The sequence below is a fragment of the Betta splendens genome, chromosome 9 (assembly GCF_900634795.4).
Source record: "Betta splendens chromosome 9, fBetSpl5.4, whole genome shotgun sequence".
NCBI classification, from domain to species: Eukaryota; Metazoa; Chordata; class Actinopteri; order Anabantiformes; family Osphronemidae; genus Betta; species Betta splendens.
Genome location: NC_040889.2, coordinates 28,523,568 through 28,546,575, shown reverse-complemented (window position 1 = coordinate 28,546,575; position 23,008 = coordinate 28,523,568). Strand labels below are relative to the sequence as shown.

Here is a 23,008-nt window from a genome sequence, read left to right as displayed (position 1 = left end):
AGTTGCAGGATTCCTCTCTCCTCCCTCCGTTTTCCATCAAGCATCCTCCCTCTGCCCTGATCCTGCTGTTGGTGCTTCACTTTAGATGGTTTTAATCAGGACCATCCATCACATTGTCTGTCTGCCTGATTTGCAATAAGATATTCTGCACTTCATAATAGAAATAAGTGAGAAGAAACCTCACATCCTGCTAATTTTGAGATTTCCTTTTTTCCCATTTAATGCTCAAAGATGTATAAAGAAATGAGAGTCTTGACAGCATGACATCGACGTAGTTATTCATATTGTTTATTGCTACAGTATGTGCTCCCCAGTACAACAAACAGCATCAGTAGTGAACACTTCAATCTACACAAACACATGGAAAAGCAAATAGCCGAGTGCGACTGACGGTCATGACAATCACTTGAATCCCGGATAACACAGGGGGTTCGATACAGTACATGGAGACTCCTATGCAGTTCTGTCTGTCTGAGGCTCAGGGATTGTCAACGTAACATCTACAACTATTCTACTCATCATTACAAGCGCTGTATAACATTAGCAGCAATGTTTAATATGCAGCAACTAAAGGACCTGGGGAGGAGAGTGTGACTACAAATGGATTTAGCGCTTTCATCCTCACTACAATACGTTTTACTGCTCAACGCATTCGTCTGGTCAGATCACGTCAACAACTTCTACAAAACAGCTGTGAAAAGACAGCTTTCTGACAACAAGGTCAACATCTCAGAATTGAGCATGTACAGTATATTTACATCTAATTGTTTGCAAAAAACAATGTCACGCCTATTCTATGATGTTTAGTAAAAACGTAAAACTGGAAAATGTGATTGAACAGTTTGGTTCAGTTTGTAAAGCGCTGCAGCTTATTGAGCATCTAGCACCGCACATCCTGTAAAGACAAAGCAGAACCACTGAACCCTTAATAAATACGTATGCACAATGCTATATACATGTACTATACACTGGCACACAGGAGTGAGTGTGAATAGTTGTGAGTGTCTTTGCTGTTGCAGTCAGACGCATGGCGGTTGTGAGGAAATCCTTCTTATTATTAATAAATAGCTTCTCTGTCCTGGACCTTCTTCACTCATAAACACAAGCCATTATGGAAAACGCGCTCCGCGTACAGGAAACACCTTTGAAAGTCCAGCTCCTTGTGCTCATAACGAGGCCTGTTTCAGGGTGTAACGAGCCAGAGCTCCATTAAGCAAGATGTTTGATATGAAAATTGATCCAAATGAGCCTGTATAATGTGAGAGCGTCGCTCACAGCACCGACCCTCTGAGAACGAGCTGCCAGCTCTGTGTGGCTTTCAACACAGTGATTCAGTCCAACAGGCAGCTGGGAGAGAGAGTGGATAATCCAGCGGCTAAGGATGAGCAGAAGCTGCTTTTTGTTCTCGGAAACTAACCATCTCATTTATACAAGTGGTGGAAGTAAGGAAGACGAGTTCAAAACAAGCTGCATCAGAACTTTTTCCTGCAAAGCAGCATGAAGTCTTGCTTGAGATCAAAAATCATATAGTGTATTATTAATAATTCAGTTTGATCACTGTACTGTAGATGGAAAATACACAACACTATGGATATGCATTAATGTTGGGATCTTTCATTTTAAATGCAGAATACTGCTAAACCAGGGACAGGGATTCTTCAAATGTGTTGTCTGATCAAAAGACAAACATTGAGTGTAATTAAATTATTAATAACTATTATTTCATTAACGGCCTTTTCATGATAATTGCTTATCTCATTCTCCAAAGTATTTATGATAAACATAAGGCCAGAAGCTTCATCAGCGGTGGTCAGTTGGTGCGGCGCCACCCCTGACCCCCTCTAGCGCCCTCCCTGGGACTGGAAAACAACTGCACAAAGCTTGTAAAGCCCTGTTTGCCTGGGCTAGGTTTGTGTGTGATAAGCTTTAAAGGCGTGATTTTACTGCCAGCTTAAACCACAACAGCCTGACAAAATACCTGCTTTTCTTAATGTGGGCATCACGAACATTGAATCTTAAAATGTTATCATCTTAATCCCTTTTTTCAGAACGACTGTGTCTCATACTGAGATATTTTTTCCGAATCCTGAATGAGTCTGTGCTGAACAGAACCCTTCTGCGCATCACATGCTGCATATTAACATACTGTATGATGTGACAGTATGTTCCCTTTGATTAAACAGTACTTTTTAACAGCAACTTTCTGAGAAAGTAAAATATTAATACCGTCGCTGGAAAAAAATCACAAAAGCATCTGCCTCAGAAAGAGCTAAAGGCTAAAATGTGTGTGCGACATTTTGGAATATTTGACGTCTTGCTAAAGGGCTTAGAGTGCGAGGGGATGCAGCTGTTGTCGGTGCAGAGGTACCACTGCTTTTATCACTGATCTAGTAAAGAGCAGCGGTTCTGGTGGACGACAGCTGCATCCAGAGGCACCAACACCATCACTCCCCAACAAGAAAACAAAGGTGCCGACAGGAATTCTGAAAAGCAGAATCCTAATTGTTTCAAAAGGGTTTAAAGTATCTGCAGCTTCTTATAATAATACTGATATTTGCACGTGCACTACAAACAGGAGCCTCATAGGACTTGCTGGATGAAAAATCTATAAATTAAATCAGATCATGTGCGAGTACTCTATCGGTTCAAAGTGTCGAGACTTAGATTTGAATCTTTGGCAAGAATGTGGCAGCTTGAAATGTTCAAGTAAAGGGCGAGAGGATGACAATCACCTGCTTTAGCATCACAGGAGAGTAAACCTTTCATCCAGCTCAAAGGTCACAGTCCACAGACGTGACAAGCAATAACCCTGAAGAAGATTCTGCACCTTATTAAACTGCAGCGGATGAATATTAACACGATGAGTGGAGCTACTTTTCCACCAAACGCTGTATCTACGTCAGTCCTTACGTCCCTAAACTCAATTGGCTGTAATGACGGCGGCTGTTTCCATTTTCTGTGTTTGCTGGAGGAGCCACTGGAGCCTGACTCATTAAATGACAAGACCAGAGAAGAGACCAATCAACGGGGGAACGCGGACCCCGTCCTGCACCTGTCACCCTGATTGTGAGTCTGTAGGTGTCAACGAAAGCTTCCAGACGAGGTGGTGGAAAGTCCGACTTTGGCTGGAACTAATCAACTACTTCTTGGTAATATCCACTCAGGTGTTAACAAAGGAGCGAGGGTATTTAATTGAAATTTAAATGGATTTTGAATATTCAACTGTCCTTTGGTCGTTTTGTATCCCTGAAATTGTTCACTGTGTCTCTACGATAGCGGTGTTCATTAGACACGGATGAAACGCCCCTTCACACCGTGAAATTTAATTGTATATAAACCATGAAAGCTCAAGTCTCTGGGAGCTCGCTGTGGGACGCTGAAGTCAGTATCTGATTTAAAGGAAAGGAGGATTCATAACAAAGTGAACCAGCACTTTCTCTCCCTCTCAGTTTCTCTCTTTGTGGTGTTTGGGCATGAGAAGTCTCAGGATGAAGCTGGATTATCTGCTGTACTTTAAAGTCCGTAAGAGGAAACCACATGTGAATGTTCATCTTTCCACCTCAGAGTAGGCGGACGGCCACCGGCGACCTGTGGAGCGTCTTGGCCTCTGACCCGCAGGCTCTGACAGCTTGTCAGTGACGCCGGCTGGTCGTGGGAGCCTCCTCTGTGCTGCTGTGCTCCTGGGTGCGTTTTTCCTGAGCGGAGCAGGGGTGGTGATGTACTTGGAAGCATGACCTGATGTGGTGGATGCCTTGGCACTGCTTGGTTTAGCCCCGCGCGTGGCGTTGGCTGCCAGGGAGGCTGTTAGCGTCTCCAGCAGCTGAGAGGCCGATCCGAAGCGGGCGTGCTCCTCCGCCTCAGAGAACAGAGACAGAGCCCCGCTGCGCCTGCTGCAGGAGTCGCAGCACAGTTTGTTGTAGCCCGGTATGGAGCAGTATCGCGCTAGGACCTCCATCTGGCAGAAGATGGACTTGTCTCCATTACACGGCTCATCTGAAAGTCAAAGAGCATGCAGCGTGAGCCTTGGCAGCAGATCGAACGGGCTGAGCTCCAGACAAGACACCGGCGGCGGCGTGGTAACGGAGCCAGAGCTCAGCGAGTCGCTGTTTGCACAAACACATTACAAGACATTATTGTCAATGCACCACTGTTTATGAAACGGCTAATTACAGTTGTCGACCCCTGAACACATCTGAACCCAGGCCGTAAAGCAAACTATGACACAAATGAGTAACAAGAAGCATCGAGCACTAAAAACTGAATCTAAAGCTCGAGTACAGAAAACACAAACCGACGTGAAGACGCCACAGCACAGGAAGTCAGGAAGTGTCAATTTAAGACTAAAACCAGAGACAACATGAATGTTTTCAGTTAAATTGAAGAGAAGCAACATGCTCTGTTAATCATACAGTAGTTATTAGGAAAATAACGTCTGAGAGTGATGAGACCTAGAACGGATTCAGCTTCACGTGTGCACCGGTGTGTGGGAGCCCTGCTCCGCGGGCTTTGAGCGGTGGCTAATCAGAGCATGTGCTGGAAGTAAGCGTCCTCACCGTGGCAGAGCCCCGGCCTGCACGCTCTCGCAGCCTCGGGTTTCTCTCCAGTGCACTGGTCTCCGATCCGGCAGGTCACCAGACGCCGCTCCATTCCCTCTCCGCAGGTAACGGAACACTGTGAAAGAGGCCACAAAATCATTCTGGGATGGCGGACGACACGGGTGGAATCCAGAGTTACGCCAAGCATCGTATTTAGCTGTTTGACAGATGTACAGGTTTACTGTGCTAGAAAACACTTTCCTACTTGGCTCAAAAAAAAAGTGACCAGCTTCATTATTCTTCTACACATGAAAGACTTTACCCAGTGGTGTCAAGATAAACATGTGGTTGTGAGGATTTCAGGAGAATCTCCACATCCTGTCTACTGTAGGTAGATGAGACAGACTCATTTCTAGTGAGGCCTGTAACACTGTACTGGCGAAATGCTAAGTGTAAGTCACACAGAGGAGAATGAGGAGAAAATTTAGACTACATACACAAAATTATGCCTAATTATGGATAAGAACGCTTATAACTTTAACTAATGAGTAATAGAACCTAGAAGAGTGTTTACATGAACAAATTTCATGACAATACAAAAAAATGTCCTCCTGTGTCGAAACACACGGGTCAAAAACTAAAGTTTTCCATGTGCTGTACAGCCAAATATCCAATCACACATTTGCCCTCAGGGGATTTACAATCTACAGTATGTAGTTTCCAGTGACCCAATTTAATAAGTCCTGAATGTTTGAGGAAACACTGACATCGATTTATTTAAAGCTGATCGGTCACCGGTTAAATGAACCAAACAACATTAAAGGCTTTCAGTGTGGATACTGGACCTCAGACCAGGCTCCCGTCCTCCACTGGGCCGGACACGGGATCCTGTTGCACGGCCGGCGGCTCTCTGGCTTCTCTCCGCTGCAGTATTTGCTGTGAACAGAGCGGTTGGTGGCGTCGTGGAGGAACTGCACGCAGCGGACCGTTCGGATCTGAAAGCCCAGCGTGCCGCAGGTTTTGGTGCAATGCTCCCATTCCTCTGCGATCCACCTGCACACATGCAAAGACAACACTCAACCTGACTGTTCACCTGATCCCAACAATAAACACGGATTTAGCTCAGCTGAGACTCGTGAGAATATTAGAATAGAATATTAGAAGGCAGGAGGCTGTAGCTTGTATATTTAGACACTGCCTATGTATATTTAATTAGTCAATATGAAACTGGTGTTTCCTGATGGATTTAAGCAATCTATTAAAGACATTTGTTCTCAGCAGAGAAAATCAATCCCACACACTCCAGATATCAAACCTAACAAACGTGAATGAGTCTTTCAGCACCAAGGACAGCTCCATAGTCGGTTGTGTTGCTTTCAGTGCAGATGTGAAGTGGACCTAACTGTTGTAAACAAACACACTTCATCCAATCAAGGCTTGACCTGTGGCGTCCTCTGTAGCTCATTGAATGGCTTTGAATATTTCTAGTGATAGTTTATAATTACTGTTATTGAGCCTCTCTGCACAAGCGAAGCAGCTGAGACCACTGTTGTGCTGTCAAATTGGTCTTGATTGAATTTCACAGTTTTCTTCTGTGCACAAATGATCACATCCTTCAGCTGCAGCCGATCACAGCTTCCCACATCGTTCTTGCACCTATAGACAGCGACTTGAGAAAGCTCCAGAGCTGCCAATAATCCCGCCACGCTGACGTAAATGAATAACCCGTCACATTAATACACATAAAAGATATGCTCCATACAGAAGGAGATGTGCTGCAGCATCAAGCTTTCAGCAGACATTCAACTATTTGGAAAATATTATGAATGCTTTCAGGGGATTTTAGTGCGTGGGATTCACATAATGGAGCAGACGTCGAAGGGAAAATGACTCAATAACTATCGGATGTTTATTTTCCAACAACTCCCAAAGCAGGTTGTTTTGGAGAAATCGGACAGCAGAAGAAAATCCCTTGCAGGAACCCGGGGAACTTGTTAAGTCTGTAAGAGAGAGTTAAGTCAGAGAGTTGAAAGCAGGTGGGTATTATTTAATTATTATTATTAATTATTTAATATTTAAGCTAACGCTGCTTCTCTGCTTAAACATAATGATCAGATCTTGACTTTATTTATAAACGTGCAACACTAATGACATAATAAAGCAGTAATGATTGTCTCTACAGCACCACAGACCTGTTGAAGTGGCCGTTGACATTTACCAATTCTTTTACGTTTTCATTTTGTATTGAGACCAGATTGGATCGGATTGAGATCTGACACAGGAACAGAATTCGGCACAGCAGGTTTGTCTGTTTTATGCTGGTGAACATGTTATGAGCTGTCATGACAGATGCTACAAACACACACACCCATACCCACACACACACACACACACACACACACACACACACACACACACACACACACACACACACACACACACACACACACACACACACACACACACCCATACCCACACACACACACACACACACACACACACACACTACAACGTGCATCAGTCCCGGCTACACGCTCTGCTTTGTCCCTTTGGGTTTGAGCCCTTCTTGGAAGTAAATGAGGTGATAAAGCAAAGACAGGACAAACTTCAGATCAACAGGAGAAACTGTTTTTGAAGGTGGAGACAAAAAACCAAGCCACATTAGATTACTGACTCAATTATATTCACATCAGGTCTTCTCATTTGTCACAATTAAGCCATGTGACTTAATTTTCTCTATAAATATTATCATAGGAGGTCATTTAAAGATTAAATGACTTCACTTGCTGTGTCTGATTATTCTGATTAGTGCTTCATAAATGTAAATGTCTGCACATCTTTAACTGAACTGATGAACCGTATTATTAGCATACAAATTACATGATCTCAGATGGAGACAAACATTGTTTTGCTGACGCGCTACTTTTTCCTCCTTTTTTTGTTTCATACATTCCAGATGAAGACGAGTCTCCCTGGGCTCATGGTTGAAAGACCTCCGACTGAGCGCCTCCTTTAAAAGCCAAACAAATTAAACACTTTGACGGTTCGCAGCTCTTCAGGGAAACGAGATCAGATTCCAAATTCACCAGCAGACAGAGGATTTGCATTAATCGTTTTTATGTTTTCATGAATCTGAAGTGTCTTCAGAGCATCGTCAACGCTCAACATGACCGGGGCTACAGTTCACGCACGCACAACGCAGCAACGCCGTGACGAGAAACACAGCATGCCCGCGACAGATGCTCTGCATTTATAGCCAGCGCTTGGAATCCCCAGCAGACCAGCACAGACGCAGCTGCAGCCAAACAACACCAGGACACACTCAGTGCTCCCTCACAGTGGGGGGCGACGGAGCCACTCCTTTCGCATTCAGGTGAGTTTATCCTCTGGTTGCAGGACAAAGCGATGCAGCAGCGCTTGTTTGCCTGTATTTGAAGCAGTTACTGTGACGTTTATTGAATATTGCAGGACAGACAGAAGCGGAGCAGAAGCCTCGCTGACGTGGGCTCCAGGCTGCAGTGTATCAGGAGCCGCGCAGGTCTGTACTCACTGAGGCTGCGTGCAGTCCTGCAGGTTGCACATCCTGCGGATGGGCTTGGGCTTCTTGCTGACGTCACAGTAGCCTCGATGCACCATCTGGGGGTCTCCCTTCTTTCGACAGCCGTACTTGGTGTACTGGTATCCTGTGAATGACAGGTCAAAGGCTGTGAAACTGAAACTACCAGCGAGTGCGAGCCCTTTTATAGGATGAGGGGAGGACTTGTGGTTTTTTTCGTAACCCCGTCTGTACCTCCGGCACAGGGCTTGGAGCACGGAGACCAGCTCTTCAGAGCCCACTCGTACGTGTCCTCCTGGATGACGTTGTTGTTGTTGACAGGCACCGAATCTTCGTGGATGATGTACTTGTACATTAAAGTAGAGCGAGTGTCATTATCCTTGGGAATAATCTGCAAAGCACAAGGTGAGAAGTGGAGGATTTCAGCAAATTCAAAGAAAGCTTTGTGCAGTGTTTACGTTCAGATGAAGACGACTGCAGCATCTACAGCTGTGACGTCCATCCACAGCAGCACATGGTGAAAGTGAGGACAGATACTGCCTTCACAGGACGGAGACTTGAAACCTGAACCCACGATGCCGCTGTTTCTGAGCGTCTAGGTTTCACAGGCACAGAGAAAATGTGAATCTACATTTAACTGCTTCACCTCCAGGTTGAGTCAATCAGCAGCTGGAAGATGAAGAGGAAGGTGGAGAGAATGTTAAAAGGAATTTCTAACGGTATCTGAATAGAACAGCTCTGGGTTGGTCCTGTCACACGTTCAGGGCTCATTCTGCTGCTGCCTTCACAGGTTACTGCATCAGTCAGCTGCTGCAGAGGCCGCAATGCAGACCCACATACCTATAGACCTACAGACCCACAGACCTACAGAGCTACAAACCCACAGACCCACATACCTATAGACCTACAGACCCACAGACCTACAGAGCTACAAACCCACAGACCCACATACCTATAGACCTACAGACCCACAGACCTACAAACCCACATACCTATAGACCTACAGACCCACAGACCTACAGACCTACAAACCCACATACCTATAGACCTACAGACCCACAGACCTACAGAGCTACAAACCCACAGACCCACATACCTATAGACCTACAGACCCACAGACCTACAGACCTACAAACCCACAGACCCACATACCTATAGACCTACAGACCCACAGACCTACAGACCTACAAACCCACAGACCCACATACCTATAGACCTACAGACCCACAGACCTACAAACCCACAGACCCACATACCTATAGACCTACAGACCCACAGACCTACAGACCTACAAACCCACATACCTATAGACCTACAGACCCACAGACCTACAGACCTACAAACCCACATACCTATAGACCTACAGACCCACAGACCTACAGACCTACAAACCCACAGACCCACATACCTATAGACCTACAGACCTACAGACCCACAAACCTACAGACCCACAGACCTACAGACCCACAAACCTACAGACCCACGAACCTACAGACCTATAGACCCACAGACCTACAGCATGCTCCACAAACCTACAGACCTACAGTATAGACCCACAGACCCACAGACCCACGGACCGACGAACCTACGGACCTATAAACTCAGACCTACAGCATGCTCCACAGACACACAGACCTACAGTATAGACCCACAGACCTATAGACCTACAGACCCACAGACCTATAGACCTACAGACCCACGGACCTACAGACCTATAGACCCACAGACCTACAGCATGCTCCACAGACCTACAGACCCGCAGACCTACAGCATGCTCCACAGACCCACAGACCTACAGTATACACCCACAGACCTATAGACCCACAGACCTACAGACCCACAGACAGAGGATTTGCATTAATCGTTTTTATGTTTTCATGAATCTCAAGTGTCTTCAGAGCATCGTCAACGCTCAACATGACCGGGGCTACAGTTCACGCACGCACAACGCAGCAACGCCGTGACGAGAAACACAGCATGCCCGCGACAGATGCTCTGCATTTATAGCCAGCGCTTGGAATCCCCAGCAGACCAGCACAGACCTACAGCATGCTCCACAGACCTGCAGACCCGCAGACCTACAGCATGCTCCACAGACCCACAGACCTACAGTATAGACCCACAGACCTATAGACCCACAGACCTACAGACCCACAGACAGAGGATTTGCATTAATCGTTTTTATGTTTTCATGAATCTGAAGTGTCTTCAGAGCATCGTCAACGCTCAACATGACCGGGGCTACAGTTCACGCACGCACAACGCAGCAACGCCGTGACGAGAAACACAGCATGCCCGCGACAGATGCTCTGCATTTATAGCCAGCGCTTGGAATCCCCAGCAGACCAGCACAGACCTACAGCATGCTCCACAGACCTGCAGACCCGCAGACCTACAGCATGCTCCACAGACCCACAGACCTACAGTATAGACCCACAGACCTATAGACCCACAGACCTACAGACCCACAGACAGAGGATTTGCATTAATCGTTTTTATGTTTTCATGAATCTGAAGTGTCTTCAGAGCATCGTCAACGCTCAACATGACCGGGGCTACAGTTCACGCACGCACAACGCAGCAACGCCGTGACGAGAAACACAGCATGCCCGCGACAGATGCTCTGCATTTATAGCCAGCGCTTGGAATCCCCAGCAGACCAGCACAGACCTACAGCATGCTCCACAGACCTGCAGACCCGCAGACCTACAGCATGCTCCACAGACCCACAGACCTACAGTATAGACCCACAGACCTATAGACCCACAGACCTACAGACCCACAGACCTATAGACCTACAGACCCACAGACCCACAGGTGTACAGAGTCACAGACCTACAGACCCAGAGACCTACAGACCTACAGTATAGACCCACAGACCTACGGACCCACGGACCTATAGACCTACAGCATGCTCCACAGACCCACAGACCTACAGTATAGACCCACAGACCTACACACCCACAGACCTACAGACCCACGGACCTACAGACCTATAGACCCACAGACCCAGAGACCTACAGACCTACAGTATAGACCCACAGACCCACGGACCTACAGACCTACAGCATGCTCCACAGACCCACAGACCTACAGAATAGACCCACAGACCTATAGACCCACAGACCTACAGACCCACAGACCTACAGATCCACAGACCTACGGACCTACAAACCTATAAATCCACAGACCTACAGACCTATAGACCTACAGACCCACAGACCCAAAGACCTACAGACCCACAGACCTATAGACCCACAGACCTATAGACCCACAGACCGACAGACCCACAGTGTCAGTCTGAGGTTCCCCTCAGTTTAATGACGTCCATACTTAGGAGCTGTATAAGAACCAGATTAGAACCCGTTTGTCAAGACAAAACATTAAAAATAAAGCTCAGTGATGTAGAGTCACTGAATAGTTCTAGCATCTGAATCTATTTGATGGTTTACATTCAGTGATTTCATACTAAAATATTACATACATAACATTATCAGTCTGACTGAATCAAGATCACACACAAATCACTTCAACAGCTGTCAACAGAAAGATCTACTGTAGGTCTTTAGGGGGGGTTTAGCCTAAATTACGCTCTTATTCACTCTTCCAGTGAAGACGCTTAAGGACAGGATTCACTTCCACTCACTGAATGCAGAACGTCTTAGGCTTCATGGCTTCAGCGCCTCATGCCACTCAGAACCGTGTCTGTTACAGGAGGTGTCTATGTGAGGACACAATGACAATGATGAATCACGCTTTGTGTTTGCTCACAGGCTGCATCACTGGTGGATTTAAAACCTCATGTTTGCTTTATGATCTTATGGTTATCTGTCCAATGGGTCCAACGTTTGCAAGACAGCCGTGTATGAGCAGATTCTTGTAGGAGACACTGAGCTCAGAGTTTCCTGCTTTATTTATGGATTCCACATTCTTCGCTCAAGCAGCATGAGAGATGACACAGTGATCTGGATAAATCAAGCTAAATGTCTCATGACCTTGTGCCGCTGTACTTTACATTAACATGTGGCACCGCTCGGTACAGACTCCGCCTGTCTGTATCTAATTTACACGTTATTGATCTAAACCTCAAAGTTGCGTCTGTGTGAATTCTCTGACGAAGTGAAGAATCTACTACAATCACCACCATGAATTTTACATGTCAGATCTCGTATTCAGACTTAAAGAAAAACTCCAGTCCTGGGGGTGATTTTCTTTTCTGGAAGTCAAAGTGCATCACTGGAGACACTGAACAGGACAATATCAGCATTATGCGCGATTCTGTCCAAGGTAATGACATTACACTAAAACTAATCCAATAAATGATGCACTGCTGCTGGGTACAACAGTCCAGTTCCAAGAAGTGGACCTTCCTATGAATACATGAGAACATTAGAGTTGAGCATAATAAACTACTGACCTGGGAAATCAAGCAATCATGCAGTAAATAATGAGACGTCCGTCAAACGCGTGCATACGTGTCTGCCACGATCATACATGCATTCATTCAACGCATCACGTTCCTTCTGCCCGTGATCTGAAGGTCATCTGTGTCTCAGTAGAGACACTCCAGAGACCTGCTGCCTCTGTAACTACTGTACTATTGTAACTTCCTCCCTGCTGCGCTGCCTGGACGTTTGGTCTGAAGGTTCTTCAGACCAAATGCTGTTCAAATGCTGCCCTTGAAAGCCTTGATTTCTTTAAACCGTCACCCAACTATCTTATTCTAATCCAACTAATCTTTAAGTGGCTCTTGTAATTTTTATCACTAACACTGCTGATATGAATTTTTCTCATGTATTATTGCTGTCATAGGAACAAGTCCTGCATTTTAAGAGAGGTTCAGAACCACTTCACTGGTTGAATACAGATACTGTGATAGAAAAGGATTGGAAAGATTAAGATTAGATCTTTTCTGCAGAGCTCATTGTCTCGTAAATTAGCTTTTGGATGAATTGAGACGCAGGCTTCGATGGAGGGGAGCGATCATTACCAGAACCACCACGGGGTCGTGCAGCGGCCCGTCCGTGTGCAGCGTCTCCACGTCGTCCTCCATGATGTAGTGCCACTCCACGCCCAGGTCGATGAAGCTCCTGGACTTGACCTCCTCTCCTTTCCCATTGAGAATGTAGTGTCCTGTGGCCTGGTTCTTGACGGCTGTAATCAGTCATTTGTTACAAAGGCTCGGAGTTATTCAGAACAGATCCACGACTCGTCTGACTCAGTTTATCTAGAAGAACCTTTTGAAATTAATAAAAGCCGTCACAGGGGAGAGGCTGTACAAACACAATTACAGTAGCTGCTTGTCAGCTGCTTCATATGTATGAACATGATGTGAACTGAATCCACAGGGCAAAATAGGTTTAATTAAAGGAAGGCAAAGATGCCGGATTTCTTCCTCCGGTGCTCAAGGACACTTACTCAGCACCGCGCTCATGAATTCAACCCGGCCCGACTGACTGCAGCTGCAGTGTGAGCTCAGTGTGAATCCATTCACCCTTTGAGGCGTTAGGATTTTATTCTAGTTTAGCTTCCGTCCATCTACTGCTGCAGACGCTATGGGAACTTTCTCATATCACTCAAACTTTAGAACCTAGAATTGATTGCAGTTTTATTCGTGCCTGGAGACGTAGATGATATATTTCTATAGGTTTTGGCACGAGGCCTGTTAGACAGCTTTTAATAATGTTGCGCCATAAATATAAATAAATATAAAATAAATATAAATAAACAGCTCTAAACAAAAGCAAATCTCCACAGAAGCCCAGAATCTGCTTTGTTCTTTTTAAGGTTCTTTTGAGGCTGAACAGAGTTTTATTGTGAAGCCCATTTGTTTATTAAACCTCTAAAAATGGAAAATCATTTAAGCTTTTAATAGATTCTTCTTTGCTGCACTTCAAGCTCTTCACTGTTCAGCATGAATTATGTTAAGTGTTTGTTAAGTGTTTTCTTGAGCACCGAAAACAAAAGATGGTGAACTCTGTTTCCTTTTTTTACCGCCTCGATGCTGCTACAGTAAAATACAATGCACAGACAGTGACAGAAATGGAGGAAACACTGAAATGAGACTTATAGAAATAAGCAGGTAAGAAAAATCTGCTCCATCATCATGTCATTGTACAGATAATGACAGAGGTTTTAGTGATGGAGGCTACAAACTACAGCACAAGACGTGCGATGTGCGGTCAGAGCGACTTCCACAGCTGCAGCGCAGTTCAGCATAATCACACTGTGAAGACAGTGATTGATCCTGGGAGATCAAGTTCCTCCCAAGCCTGGGAGACCACTCACTGGCCTTTCAGCACAGGCCCCACAGTCGCCATGTGCCGCTAATGGAGACGGCTCTCGGGAAGGACAGCAAAGCCCCGAATGACATGTTTACACTCAGATGAACTAGGTCGAAGCAATTTGGACAGAAGAGTGGGGGAAACTGGAGGATGCTTTTATGGAGGACAAGGTTGGAACAACTTCAGAATTCGGTGACGACAAATTAATGGAAATTATATTTCCGCTGAAGAAGCTTTCAGTGTGAAGGTTGGCGCAGAAAAAACGTGACAGAGAGCTGGCAGCGAATGGACCAAGCATAAAATGTAGCCTGTAATCATGAATACCAACATAGTGACCTACATGTGTACAGGAGCCTAATGTCTAGTCAGACATTCACGTTGCTCAGTATTAATTACAGAAACAAGCCTTCGTTTCATAAATGAAAAGAGCTGTTCCTCCAACACTGTTATGAAACAGCAAAGCTAATGTGCTTTGACTTCTGGCGACGGCTCAGGTGCTTCAGAAAATGAATGAAGCAGTTTTTGAAAGGTCAAGCCTTTGTATTTAACCTAGAAGCCGTTCGTTAACGCACAATGGCAAGTTTCAAGGCGCTGTCATTACTATGAACAGCTTCTCTGGCTGAAAATCAAGACAAACATTTTCACCTACGCAGCTTCTCATTGGGACAAATGCAAATCACTAAAACCTTATCATCCTATTGTAATTATCCCATTTATATAATATGACTTTGAATCTCTTATCTGCAGCGTTGCTCCTGCTGCCTGTCAGACCTGAAGAGCAGCCCACAGGGTCACAGAAGGTAAACTGGGGACAACAGCCAATAATCTGCTGTTTAACAGCATCACTTCCAGCAGCTCAGCCGCTGTTGCATGGCTCTGCTATCAATCGTAATGCGATGTGGAGGGTGACTGTCCTTTCCAGCATTTACATACAATTTGTATCATCCTGTGTTGGAGGAAATACATGCTTCTCACTATAGTATAAAACCCATTTTTTGAAAAGCTGGGACTCAAATGTGTTGGACTAGAATGCAACGAGCAGTCAAACGAGGGACTTTGGTTCCAGATTAACGTATATAGAAATCCACCAGCTGCTTGACTTTAAATGAAGGGACTTTAAACAGTCCGACATGTTCTCAGTGTGGCTCCTGGACGACAGGTTTCTAATTAGCGCTGACGGTTGGTTATAGTTGAGACATTAAAAGTCAAACAGAGGTGGTTTTAATGAGCTTGTACCCAGAGACAGGATTAAAAAGCTTTGTAGTTGAAACAAAGAACCAACTCTCTGCAACTTCTGCTAAAAAAGGGAGATTTCAACAAAAGTCAAGGTGAATTTTATAATTCAACATATTTGGAAGACAAAATGATTCACAGGTGAGTTACTTCTAGATTCATTTATTTCCTCCACAAGCAAATAACAAATCTGCAAATGCTGGAATTTGGAAGTGGTTTCTGGAGCTGCAGAGACCGACGCCGGCCTGCTTCACCTTCAAAATGCTGAATAAATCCCACGTTGCTCGTAGGACAAAGGGCTGAGCCACCTCCTTCCGCCTCCAGTCATGTGAACAACAAACTCCACAGGAGGCCGAGTGTTGGCAGGGACTAAATGATGGCATATTTACTGTTTGGCTGCGTCTCGGGTTGAAGGCTCGACTGAGTTCACGAAACCAAACAACAGAAAGTATTAACAAGTGATGTAAATACTGACCCTGCATTTATCAGCTGCTAACGCAATGGTTCTATGTCTGGGTTATAATAAAGACCAGCGCCAACGTTGGGAAGCTTCAAACTGAACTGATCTGCTTCTGGAAAATAACACATGGTCCTGTGAGTTACCGATCACTGATCTTTGAACGGCTGTTCCAAACTTCCTATGAGACCACACACAATAACCATGATGTTCTTTTGGCTCCAACTGTTTAAGACGCATCCTGCAAAGCCACTATTTCAGGTTCTATTCAGCTCATGAATGCCACGAGTATCTTCAAATGACAAATGCACAAAAGAAAACACAATCACGTTTTTGCAACACAGAGAAACCAATTTAGAAAATGCAGTTTAATGACTCATGAACGAGCCTCAGTCGAGGACTAAACGATAAGACACGATTTTACACAACGTGCTCCCATTTCTCTTCCGTGGAAACAGAGAGACGCTGATGACATATTTTCATCATGTGTCTGTGTTGTGATGCTGCACTTACCAAGGTTTTGAGGGGAGGCCTCGTGCTCTTGGACGGTCACATGTCTAGCTCCAGGAGGAATGAGAAACATCTTAAGGTAACCTTTGCAGCAGCAGCAGCAGCAGCGGAAGCAGAAGCGGTTAGGAAAGATGAGAAAGACACAGATATGTTAAGCAGAGACAGAAATAATCTGTCTGTTTGCAGAGGTGGACACGTTCCCATGTTGGAGATGTTCAGGTCACTTTGCTCTACAAAAAGATGTTGGAGGCAGTTTAAGAAGAGGGAAGCGTCTGCTTCGCCTCCTGCGGTGGAAGCCTGCAGGAAAAAGCTTATTCAAACCGGCTGCAAAGGTTCATTCACATCATGGGTCATAAAAATCCAGCGCATCCTCACACTTATGACCACTTGAAACAAACTCTTCCCCGTCTTTGGGTTCATATTGGTCGTGTGATGTGAATCAAACACGCCTTCAGCCATGTTTCAATAAGGGATGAGACACTACAGGCAGCAGAGCGACCTCAGGGACGTGCACCTCTCACAAACCTACCGTGACTCACCCAGGACATTTCTAGGGTCGTCGCTCTCATTTAAAAACACATTTCGAGCTCCTTTGGGCAAAGAGAAGGCTCCTCTGGTCTTCCCTTCAAAATGAAAACAATCAGTTAGTCTTGTGACGTCCACTCTCTTCTTCAGTTCACCGTCTCAGCAGCAGAACCTACAGGACGCATGCAGCGACACTGGACTAGAGTTGAGGCAAACTATTTTGGCATGCAACCCGGCACTTGCCAATCACCGGGGCTGAGCTGCAGCTGTGTCATTACTTGGCCTTGGGTTTGACAGACAGGTGCATTAATCTGGGTCTCCTGATACGCAGCCGCGACGCTCAGGTGATAATGAATGCGAGCGGCGCCCCTTCTAAGGGTCACGGCAGGTGGCACGCAGGCTCCGCACGCCACGGAGGGCCAAAATAGACAGGACTGAGCTGCTGTAACAGCTGCATAGAAACGACGGTCCAGACCCGGTAAAGCCGCCAGAACCGGTCCTGGCGCTCGGTGAGAGTGGAGCTGAGTCACAGCTCTGTAGGTTTACTGCAGGTGTGTGTGTGGTTAGTGTGTGAGGCTGTTTCATCAACTGTTCCACACAGAGGCAACAAAAGGAAGCACTTCTTACACAGTGGATGAGGGGACGAGGCCTGTAGCAGCTTCCACAGGCGACTCAGACGTTAATTAACAAATTAGTAACGACACATCAGGTTCTAACACTCAAACGTTAAGCGTGTGTCTGCGCTACAAGCCGCACAGGAAACACTACACAGGAGCGTGAGGAAGGCAGCAACGCTGGATACTTGCATATTGTGTTTTCCAACAAAGCGCTTTCTTTTTGGGCTCTCTTGCTTAACTGTTTCCCTGTTAAAGAAGGTGAGTGATGAAACGAGGGTGAGAAAAAAACAATGAGAAAAATTAGAACAAGTCACGTCGCAACGGTTCCGTGAAGCCTCCATGTTGAAAAAAACCCAGTTGTGTTTTTCCTTTCACAGCATCACGTCGCTACAAAACAATTTAGATGACGCATCCAGATTGAGTGAGAGGCATCATGGAAGCGCTGCTGTAAACACACGGCGGGTTAATGTATTCATGCTGGTGGTTAACGTGGAAACACTGCAGAGCTGAAAACATCAGTGGACCAGTTTCTATGTGTTTAACTGAACAATTACATGTGGGTTTAACTGTTCATAATTAATATTAAGAGTCTAATCCATTCGGCCTCCACTGCTCAGGACCTGTCAGACACTCACACATCCATTCATTTCCTTTTACACAGGGCACAGATGTAAATCAGTGTCACGTCACATTAGGATTCATCATTAGAGACTCAGTTCAGGATCTATTGCCAGCATCCACTTCATTGTCTGGATTACTGCCTTGCCATAAATCATTAAATGTCTCAAACCAACAGCCTGAGCTCTGCTGCTGGTTGCCTGTTGTCAAATCAGCATCACGTGACACACACACACACACACACACACACACACACACACACACACACACACACACACACACACACACACACACACACACACACACACACACACACACACACACACACACACAGGAAGTGGGTGCAGCATGGGGCCAGCATGGCTGCAGGCTCCAGACCACACAGGATGTTGGAGCAGCCAGGACTCAGCATGTGATCAAATCCATCCTGGTACAAATGTCTTTTTAGCTCAAACTACTATTCTAGGTCGAAGCCTTGAGCTTAAAGTTAAATCGGCTTACATTCGTCTGCAGTGTGGAATGAGATGATGGACGTCATCCTCCAGGATGAGGCAAAGGTTTCTTAATGCTGTGACTCTGACTGCGATGAGCACAGATTCTATGACGGTAATTTACAAAAGAGAGATGTTTGTGGTCGACTTCAGTTGATCAACTTTGTTCTGAGAGATCATCACTTGGCTGTCGATTGTTAAAAAAGCTGCTCCAGAGCCAAGGAACGGCTAAAATAAATGTTTAAGTGCAGCGCGCTGATTGGGTTCTGCTAATCAAGATGTGATTTTAGGCAGCAGCCGCTTTGCTTTTTAATCAGGGCTGCAGGCTCATCAGAGTTTGGAGGAAGGGGAAAAACTGCAATCAACTGCAAATTTAGTTTCCTTGAAATAAAACCTTTCCACCGTCAACTGAAGAAGCTCAGCAAAGGAAGTCTGAAGCTGAAAATATAGTGAGGAACGCACGGGTAGCATCCAGTTTAAACTGGAGAGATGCTGGAAGGTGTTTATAACGATTCAGTAATAGATTAAATGATTAAATTAGACTTACAGCAAATTCTCATTAAAAGATAACAGAGCAGAACCAACAATGAAGGTGTTACACTAATAGGATGAACTCAGACCACAGGTAATTACTGTTTCCCATCACATCAGTTACATGAGCCCCGGTTGAACTGAGGTACGGTTTATTTGGGTTTATAATAAATTAAATGGTCACTGTAGTTTTAATCAAATCTGTGAATACTAATTCTGATCTGACCCAACATAAACAAGGCCTCCAGTCGCATTCCTTACAGTATGAATCCACACGTTATCACCTCCTTTCATTATTGATATAAGATATACTGATACTCAGTTTGGAATCTCAACACACAGTTTGTGGTTTCAAAGCTGGGAGTCGGGTTCGGCGCATCCTTACCGGCTTTCTTTGGAGTTCTGGTGAAGGTTCCCTTCACTGTTCGGCAGTGAGAGTTGTCCCCACCACAAACCCCACATTTGTCCTCAACCTTGGTCGAGCCTATTTCTCTGTTGCAGCCCACCTTCTGGAAAGCAAAAGAGAGTCACAATGAACTTTTTGTTCGGTAACAATCACCACAATGTCTAGTTCGAGTTCAGAATCCAGCTGTCCTTTAAATTTCTCACGCCACAAAAGAAACGTTGGCACACATTAGCAGTAAGAAGTCATACAATACAAATACTGTGCATACACATACACATCCTTCACAGCTTCCAAACCTCTGCCAATCATCCGTCCTTACCACACACTCCCCACGCACGCAGATGCTGTAGGCGTCCTTGTACGAGCACCGCGTCCCATCATGCACCAGCTGCTTCATGTACGCCACGTCTGCCGTCTCCTTTGACTGGCAGTACAGGTGGCACCGCTTGTTGGCTGCAAGACAGGACCATTACGCTGCTTAAAAAGATTAGGCTGCAATGTGGAAAATAGAATGTAGAGCATAGAAAATGCTGCATTTTAAAAACTACAGTCATTTGTTGGTAATATTTCGATCAAGAGATTCAACTAATGAAATTACTTTTCTGGACAAACTTACTACATTGTATTTAGGACTAAAAGAGAAAACTGATGCCACGCTACAACATGGTATTTAATTAATTAAATTGTGAAATGCTGAGTTCATGCTAAACATTCTGGTTCTATTCTAGAAATGGTGTCTCAACTCTTTTCCTTTGGTTTATTACTTTCTTCCATTTTTATTATGTGACATGAAGGTTTATGATCAGATTCATAACAGTCTCACGAACCCGAAGTTTTGTGGAACACATGCAACTCCATTCATCATCCTACTTCATTTGGACTTCATCTCTACGAACTCGACTTTCAGAGAGAAATCGAAGCAACGTCTGAAAAAACAGGTTCTGTTTTCTTCTAAGACACACGAGTCAGACGAGGACGTTTGTCTGGCGTACCGTCAGGATGCTCGTACGGCAGCCAGTGGTGTTTGGCGTTTTGAAACTCAAAGTGGGAGTTTCGGAGCTGGCATTGCTGAGCCCGGAAGTCCTCAAAGTGTTTGGGGCAGTCGTCGGTGTTGCACAGCTGGTACTCGTAGTTGACTCCGGGGCAGTCCTGGCCCCCGTTGGAGGGCCTGTGGTGGGAGGTGGAGGAGCATCAGAGAGGCTGATGAGCCAGAGCTTTTAAGCCCAGAACAGAGGAACACATCCTGCCAGAGCAGTGATCGCCTGCTACGGTGCTGAGGAGCTTATGGGAAGGGTTTGGCTTATTTAACCGGGCATCTGGAGCTTGAAGCATCATAATAATGACCTGTGAATGCATTTTCTCACAGCTGTGAATTAGCATAATAGCAGATTTTTATCTGACAGTGGTTCCAGATCCTGGTCACTTACGCTGGGTTGTTGCACTGACGCATCCGGAAGCGAACGCCGGTTCCACAGGAGCGCGAGCAGGAGCCGTACTTGGCCCAGGATCCCCAGGCCCCGTCCTGTTTGACCTGGTTGGGGTTTTTCCACATGCAGTGACCTTTGTAGCACCACTGCAGACACAGACGGGGTTGGGAGCACGCCAGCGTTACTCTCTTGCCTGAGCAGGATTACGTGGCCAGGCCACTTTCTCATTTATGCACTGAACTTGTTTGTGCAGCTGCCTCATACAGTATCAGAGCCTGTAACAAGATCAGTAAAGTAATGGTTTCCCAGTTCACTGGCCTGCACAGAGCTCTGCCTTCAGTTCAGTCCAACACCTTTGAGATGAATCTGACCACTGACTGTGATCCAGGTCTGATTCTGAACAAACCCCTGCAGCCAGACCCAAAAATCTATTAAAAGCTTCCTGACAGAAGGAGGGACGGCTGCAGCCTGTGATTCCAGAATGAGATGCTAATAACGCTGATGTCATTCTGATGTTGTGAGGAAATAATGTGTTGATGTTCTGCTACTTGGACGTCTTCCACACATGATTTACAGCTTACTTTTCCAGGAGCGCACTCCGTCCCGTCGAGCGGCGGCCCCTTCTTGGTCTTGCAGAAGTACGGGTTGTCTGGGTGGCTGCACCAGAGCTGCTTGCACGGGTCGAAGGTGCGAAACTGAAAGAGAGGCGGGATAAACATTTCAAATGGCTTCACTGCTCAGGTTGTGACGCAAAAGCGAAAAGGCAGAAGGACAAACGGATGCTGTGCACGAATCCAGCTGCTGTTCAAAATCTCCCGATCCAGAGCGTCTGCAGCGCTGGGAGGCTTTGTGCTCAGTCAAAGCTTCTAGCAGTGACACGCACTGAAGCAATTACAGCTCAGTGGTGGATTACACTGTAGAAAATGGATTTAATGCAAAAAGATATTACAGCATATGGCAGAATGTAGTCATAGCATGTGGCCGACTCAGCACTAATGACCTGTATCTAGCTGTTATTGACTCCTGTACAAAGGAAATGGTTGTTTACAATATGAGAGGAACTAAATCTTAGTGGACTGACTGAGTTCTCTTCCTCTGACTGAGCTGGTTGGATTTAGTGAAGGTTTGCACAGATCATTGAACTGATTGAACTGACTGAGGATTTCTGCTGCTTGGAGCATCTCTTTGCCAACAGGCCTTTTGAAGAACATGAGCCCCTGTTTTCATGTTCTATCAGCTGTCTGATGTGTCTCTCAGTGTCTTTCATGTTCTGGCTGACAAGTCATCAAGTACTTTCTCATATCATCAATGCCATTGATGTCTTTTAAGCAGTTGTGATGACGTGACACGTAAAGTAACACTCACAAGCTGCATCATTGCTTTTATTTCATCTGTTCAATTCGATGGACTGGTAAACAAGCCTTTGTCTGAGGGCAGAGATTTACCCACATGTTACAGCCCAAACTCTGATCAATGAATGTAGTTGTTATTGGTCTTATGGCCATCGTTATCTGCACTTTACTCCGTGTTCATTGTCCTGTAAAGTTACTGTGTCTTCTGTCCACTGAGCCTTTTCTTGGATTCTTATGAGCAAACAGAATGCAGAATGGGCTGCTGGACCTGTGCCCTTACTCTGCTCCAGTTCCCTGTGTGGTTGTCCGAACCCAGATCAAACCCAGGAGTCCTGGAAAGACCCGGCTCAATTTGTGACAAGTTGATGGTGCCACAAAAAACACACTTCATACCAAACACACCATGAAAACAAAATCCTCAAAGATCTAATATAAGAAGCGAGGTCCCAGTGATCCTGCAGCAACG

General features: G+C 45.5%; 1 protein-coding gene across 6 annotated transcripts in view; it reads right to left on the bottom strand.

Moving 5' to 3' along the window:
- Positions 1–266: 266 nt before the first annotated feature.
- The window catches only part of adamts3 (ADAM metallopeptidase with thrombospondin type 1 motif, 3), a 70,527-nt gene continuing 47,785 nt past the window's right edge, over positions 267–23,008 (bottom strand). For 4 of the 6 annotated variants that reach the window (XM_055511625.1, XM_055511628.1, XM_055511626.1 and 1 more), the window contains 13 exons: positions 21,772–21,885; positions 21,191–21,336; positions 20,756–20,931; positions 20,083–20,216; positions 19,743–19,866; positions 17,115–17,198; positions 16,579–16,659; positions 13,082–13,245; positions 8,326–8,482; positions 8,086–8,218; positions 5,381–5,588; positions 4,554–4,671; positions 267–3,993 (listed from right to left, as the gene is read on the bottom strand). In XM_055511625.1, coding sequence (XP_055367600.1) covers positions 3,548–3,993; positions 4,554–4,671; positions 5,381–5,588; positions 8,086–8,218; positions 8,326–8,482; positions 13,082–13,245; positions 16,579–16,659; positions 17,115–17,198; positions 19,743–19,866; positions 20,083–20,216; positions 20,756–20,931; positions 21,191–21,336; positions 21,772–21,885 — 2,085 coding nt within the window. In that variant the 3' untranslated portion in view covers positions 267–3,547. The remainder of the gene's footprint in view (positions 3,994–4,553; positions 4,672–5,380; positions 5,589–8,085; positions 8,219–8,325; positions 8,483–13,081; positions 13,246–16,578; positions 16,660–17,114; positions 17,199–19,742; positions 19,867–20,082; positions 20,217–20,755; positions 20,932–21,190; positions 21,337–21,771; positions 21,886–23,008) is intronic. The other 2 variants (XM_029162118.3, XM_055511627.1) reach the window with 2 other exon arrangements.